The sequence below is a fragment of the Embiotoca jacksoni genome, unplaced genomic scaffold (assembly GCF_022577435.1).
Source record: "Embiotoca jacksoni isolate LCO1_2020_lvr unplaced genomic scaffold, fEmbJac1.0.p SCAF_14, whole genome shotgun sequence".
In the NCBI taxonomy this organism is placed as follows: Eukaryota; Metazoa; Chordata; class Actinopteri; family Embiotocidae; genus Embiotoca; species Embiotoca jacksoni.
The window spans coordinates 14071209-14077647 of NW_027185274.1; the positions used below are offsets into that span (position 1 = coordinate 14071209).

The 6439-nt window shown below is 43.3% G+C and overlaps 1 protein-coding gene across 1 annotated transcript; it reads left to right on the forward strand.

Moving 5' to 3' along the window:
- The first annotated feature begins 312 nt into the window (after positions 1–312).
- tmem160 (transmembrane protein 160) lies at positions 313–6182 on the forward strand. Its single transcript, XM_069148120.1, has 4 exons — positions 313–655; positions 882–906; positions 3182–3274; positions 4849–6182. Exons 1-4 carry the CDS (start codon positions 428–430, stop codon positions 5163–5165), a joined length of 663 nt encoding a protein of 220 aa, XP_069004221.1. The 5' UTR covers positions 313–427; the 3' UTR covers positions 5166–6182.
- Positions 6183–6439: the final 257 nt, after the last annotated feature.

Consider the following 6439-nt stretch of genomic DNA (forward strand, 5'->3'; position numbering starts at 1 on the left):
TTAAACTCTTAAACTGAAAGTATGTTATGTTGTTGTTCTTAATGTGCATTGGACTGTTTGCAATTAAATATATACATGTAAAAATGCCTCAAGTCATCTTGTCCTCTGGCGCCCTCGTGTGGTATAAATATGCACATGCAGGTTATTTTACATGTTCCAAAGGGAGAATGCGATAGACAAAATAATAAAAAAAAATAATCCGTGGTTAAAACAATTTTAATTACCCCCACTCCCCCACCCCCCGCAATTAATCAGTTTGTTTCCGGTCGGACGCACGGTGGCGCTGTTTGATTGCCGCCTACCTTTCGCCTCTCCGCCGGGGAACTCTTCCGGCTCGTCGTCGACCGTGTGAGAGTTCACAGGGTATGCGGAGGTCGTGTTTTGCTTCCAGCCCGTATTTTTAGCGAGCTGAGACCACAGTGATGCGATGGCTTTCTTGACTTTGTTCATGAGAAGGCAGCTGCCGCAGGCCGCGTGCCACTTCGCCCCGCGGATAGCGAAGCTGGTCCGGCCTGCCTACCCGTCCGGAGCGCCGCTCAGGAGGCTGCACGGCTCGGCCCGGCTGCGGGTCGTGGAGAAGGGGCCGTGGGGGAAGAGCCGGGGACCGGAGCACCAGCAGTACCAGTTCACAGACCTCGACAAGGCGGACGCTTTGGTGGGTTCAGCCCGGCAGGAGAGTTCCTGAGGTTGCTTTTCTTCGACGGCACTGCTGCTTTTGGTTTCGTTTCTCTGGAGGAAATGAAAGGCAGAGTTAGTGTTACGGATAAAATGCGTTTTCTGCTTTTAATAGTGTCAAATAACCTGCAGAAATATGCCTTAATTTATTCAGGGGTGATACCGCTAACAGCTTCTTTTTTTTTTTTCTCTTATTTTTTTTGCAGATGCTGAGAAAGTCCCATGAAACAGGTGATCACACTGCAACGTTATGTGGATTAAATCACGTCCTTCGTTTCATGTCCTACATGGAAAAAGCCCACTTAACTACAATCACATACATTATCAGCACCAAAATATAGTTATAGTAGGAAAGTAAAAGTCTTGGTTTTGTCCCTTCGACTGATATTATATACGAGATCATTAGATTATACTGGAAGAAGCATATTAATGTTGTAACTACTTTACATTCACTTGTATAAACAGGGACAGCAGATACATGCCAGGGGTTGTCAGATGATTACTGGGAGGGGAAAGGAGAAAAGGAAACGTTCTGATACACAATTATAATAATGATAATAATAATAATATTGATTAATTGCTCAGCTCCTGTGACAAAAGTCAGTCTTTTATTTCGACCCGGTCTTCTCAGGACTTTGTGTTCCTGCTGAGCCAAAGATCTGATCAGCCAGAGTGAAACATGTTCAACATGGTGCTTAAACATACAGCGGGGCAAAAAAGTATTTAGTCAGCCACCAATTGTGCAAGTTCTCCCACTTAAAAAGACGAGAGACGCCTGTAATTTTCATCATAGGTATACCTAAACTATGAGAGACAAAATGAGAAAAAAAAATTCCTGAAAATCACATTGTCTGATTTTTAAAGAATATATTTGCAAATTATGGTGGAAAATAAGTATTTGGTCAATAACAAAAGTTCATATCAATACTTTGTTATATACCCTTTGTTGGCAATGACAGAGATCAAACGTTTTCTGTAAGTCTTCACACACTGTTGCTGGTATTTTGGCCCATTCCTCCATGCAGATCTCCTCTGGAGCAGTGATGTTTTGGGGCTGTCGCTGGGCAACACGGACTTTCAACTCCCTCCACAGATTTTTCTATGGGGTTGAGATCTGGAGACTGGCTAGGCCACTCCAGGACCTTGAAATGCTTCTTACGAAGCCACTCCTTCGTTGCCCGGGCGGTGTGTTTGGGATCATTGTCATGCTGAAAGACCCAGCCACGTTTCATCTTCAATGCCCTTGCTGATGGAAGGAGGTTTTCACTGAAAATCTCACGATACATGGCCCCATTCATTCTTTCCTTTACACGGATCAGTCGCCCTGGTCCCCTTGCAGAAAAACAGCCCCAAAGCATGAGGTTTCCGCCCCCATGCTTCACAGTAGGTACGGTGTTCTTTGGATGCAACTCGGCATTCTTTCTCCTCCAAACACGACGAGTTGAGTTTTTACCAAAAAGTTCTATTTTGGTTTCATCTGACCGTATGACATTCTCCCAATCCTCTTCTGGATCATCCAAATGCTCTCTAGCAAACTTCAGACGGGCCTGGACATGTACTGGCTTAAGCAGGGGGACACGTCTGGCACTGCAGGATTTGAGTCCCTGGCGGCGTAGTGTGTTACTGATGGTAGCCTTTGTTACTTTGGTCCCAGCTCTCTGCAGGTCATTCACTAGGTCCCCCCGTGTGGTTCTGGGATTTTTGTTCACCGTTCTTGTGATCATTTTGGCCCCACGGGGTGAGATCTTGCGTGGAGCCCCAGATCGAGGGAGATTATCAGTGGTCTTGTATGTCTTCCATTTTCTAATAATTGCTCCCACAGTTGATTTCTTCACACCAAGCTGCTTACCTACTGCAGATTCAGTCTTCCCAGCCTGGTGCAGGTCTACAATTTTGTTTCTGGTGTCCTTTGACAGCTCTTTGGTCTTGGTCATAGTGGAGTTTGGAGTGTGACTGTTTGAGGTTGTGGACAGGTGTCTTTTATACTGGTAACAAGTTCAAACAGGTGCCATTAATACAGGTAACGAGTGGAGGACAGAGGAGCCTCTTAAAGAAGAAGTTACAGGTCTGCGAGAGCCAGAAATCTTGCTTGTTTGTAGGTGACCAAATACTTATTTTACCGAGGAATTTACCAATTAATTCATTAAAAATCCTACAATGTGATTTCCTGGATTCTTTCCCCCCCCATTCTGTCTCTCATAGTTGAAGTGTACCTATGATGAAAATTGCAGGCGTCTCTCATCTTTTTAAGTGGGAGAACTTGCACAATTGGTGGCTGACTAAATACTTTTTTGCCCCACTGTATTTTCATTCACGTCCGAATCTTTACACTGTTTTATATGAAACTCTATTGTATAGCTGTGACTATACGCGCCATGCGTTTACATCAAAATCTCTGGATGAAGGAAGGCCGCTGTCAGGCCAGTGATCAGACTGCAGTATGCAGCCGAACAGGCAGCTTTCCGGTCACTCACTACAAACGCGTCTGTTTCTTCATGTCTGGCAGGATTCCTGTCGTGGTTCAGGAACGGCCTGCTGGCGACGGGGATCGGAGTCATCGCATTCGTCCAGAGTGAAGTGGGCCGAGAAGCAGGATATGGTACAGACTCTTAACACTTTGCCATGTACAGCAGAGCACAGCGGCACGCTTAACGGGGAAAGTCTCCACCCGTTTATGTTGATCTCCTATCAGTGTTAACATTAAATGTCGTGAATTGAATCAAATGAAAACCCTCAGTGCGTGGTAAATTAACCGGAGTCGCTGAGCCATGCCAGCAGCGCCTACTTCCACCAGGATGCGTCGCACATGAGCTTCTGACACCGAAACCCCAAATCCTTCAGTTTGCCAGGTCTCTCACCTGAACAAAAAAAAACAACAACAACAACGATACGCAACCTCATGATATTGTCTGCAGAGAGATAAAGACAGGAAGGAAGGTGGTTATTCATCAGGAAGCAATGAGTGCTGATCAAATACTGTTAACATTAGCAGCTATTGTAAATACAAACAACAACAACGTGGTGAGAAAACTGCTTGTCCAACGCAGGTGACAGAAATACTCCCTCTGTGGTTGTCTCGGCCCTGCAGGTGTTCGTTCCTAGTTTATCGTCGGTACCCTACAGAAGGTCTGCAGCGCGCCTCCGTCCAAGTAAACAGTAAAACTTGAATGCACGGTATCACCCGCACGACTCTCTCGCTCTGCGATAGTGTCCAAGAAAAACTGCCCACACTGAAATTCTGTAGGCAACGGAGGACAACTTGAACAATAACTCCATTAGTTGCTGTTTGCTCTCTAAAGCAGAGTTCCTGGATGCGTGGCGAACGCATCCGCAGCCTCCCTTTGCTGCATTTCCTTAAGAAATGCAGCCGAATTCAGCCAAAACACTGTAACCATCAACACTGATCGGACATCAACATAAAAGTGCTACATTTTCTTTTTTTTAAGTCTAAAGTCTGTGGTAACGGAGGCTTGTGATTTGAAGGGTTGCTGTAGTCTTGAATTCTTAGCGGTTTTAACACAAATAAAATGAAAGCTGCAGTTGCTTTTGAAATGAATGATTCTCCACAAAATAAGTGATTTTCTTTTTCTTTTTTTAACTACAGCAAATACGTTACTCTTTTTGTCTTAAAATGGAAACATTTCTCAGAAAACCTTGTGATGGACATTTGCTTTGATACAGCAGCAGTTTTACAATTAATAATTTCACAAGGATTTCTGCAATTGACTTAAAATCACGAGTAAAAAGGGGAGTCGGGATCCTTGATGAACCAATGTCATGGCTACCTGAAATACCAGTTTGGACTATTAAAATTTGATTAAACAAGACCTTCATTAAATCATTAAATAGTCATTGATTGACATCTAATGAACAAGAAACCCTGAAAACAAAACTTGGCAGCCATGTTACTAAATCAGGGGATGAGTGTAGTATTATTTTAAACCCTTTGACCTACTTCGTGTATTCTCAATGTTAAATCATAAACACAGCCGGTTTAACTTTTAAAATCATTTTGAAGACCAGAAAATATTCCACTTGATCTTTTATTCATGTGAATAAGTAAGTGGAAGAGCAGAACCAACCTGCCTCCGCGCCAGATTTAATCACAGTGAGTTATGAAGAAAATTAATTGGGGCCCCTACAATAATAGCGTATCAATCTGTTTGTCCTCAGCCTTCTTCATCCTGGGAGGGATGTGTGTGTCTTTCGGCGGTGCCTCGTACCTCGGCAGCCTCTTCGTCTTGCGGAGGTTGATGCTGCTGACCGTGCCGGCGCTGCTGCTCCAAGGAGCCGCGGTGAGCAGCGTCGCCCTCTTCTGGCTCTGCGCGGTATCGCTCTACATCGGCCGGCTGGAGGTGGAGATCATCCACGAGGAGGAGGAGGGAGAGGACGAGGAAGAATGCCGGGAGTGCCGCGAGAGGCGCGAGCACCGGGGATACCGCGGCTCGCACGCCAGCGAGGACAATGACAGCAAGGGGCAAAACAAGTAGAGATCCTCCAGGAATGGAGAGAGAGTGTGTGTGTGTGTGTGTGTGTGTGTGTGTGTGTGTGTGTGTGTGTGTTGCGCTGATTCAGGGTTTCACTTGTGTGTATGTGTGTGTGTGTGCGTGCGTGTGTGTGTGTGTGTGTGTGTAAGCAGCCTACATGTTCATATGGAGGCTGTGCATGAGTGTATAGCTACAAACCTATTAGTTATTGTTATAAACACGATTATTAAGGAGTCGAAAGGCTTTTAGACCTTTTGGAGAACCGGTCGGAGAAAATGCAAAAAATTGGTGATAAATGTTCTGGTAAATAAATCAACTTTTTTGTAAAATTTCTTGTAATTAAATATGTTCAATGCTGACTCGTTCACATCATCAATCTATCTGAAAATGTTACTGATTTTTTTTTTTTTTTTTTTTTACTATTATTTTTTACATCCTCTCACTCGACAAAGACTCGCTGAGAACATCATATATTTGTTTACTTTTCACAGCTCTCCTCCCAGCCAACTATGGTTGGATGCTGTTCGTCTTACTCAATTTAATTAACTGTGATCGACTACTTAAAGTCTTCATAAAAGTCTTGAAAACAAAACAAGCTGGTGGTGATATGCTGTGAGAGCTATAAAGATTCGGGGTACAATGTGCACATTTCAGGTCTGTATTTTTGTTGTAAACTTAAAATCACTGAGGGATTAGAATAGTTTTATATATATATATATATATATAAAGGAAATAGCACTTTTGTTTGTCATCATAGTGACTCTAGACTTTTGGAAAGAGTATGTTTCACAGCTTTTTCTGTGATCATATTTTTTTGCTCTGTAATGTTGATATTCATGTACAGCACCAAACTGTAGCCATAAACTGAGTGAATCACCGTGAACGCTGTTTCAGTGGATAATAGAAGAGTTGATGTGTGGAAGTCGGGTTTCATGCTGTTTACGTTTGCTTTTTTTTTTTTGTTTGCACCACTTTCAGTGCACATTACTGTACATAACGGTAATAAAGTGAGAAGACGTCTGTGCTGAGTCAGAGCTGCAGTGCTTTGAAGAGGTCGTTCTGCAGATATGTGTTATGATATGGATTTATGCTTGTGTTTTTTAAGGAAATACTTAATAATTAGAGAGTGATAGGCCCGAAAAAGTCGGCAGCCACTTAAATAGACTATTGAATAAGCTACAGTTAACTGCATAAAGAATTACACAATACCAATGTGACCGCTTTCTCTGTTAATTTCCCATCTCGTTTGGTGCGGACCACAAATATATAAAGATCTT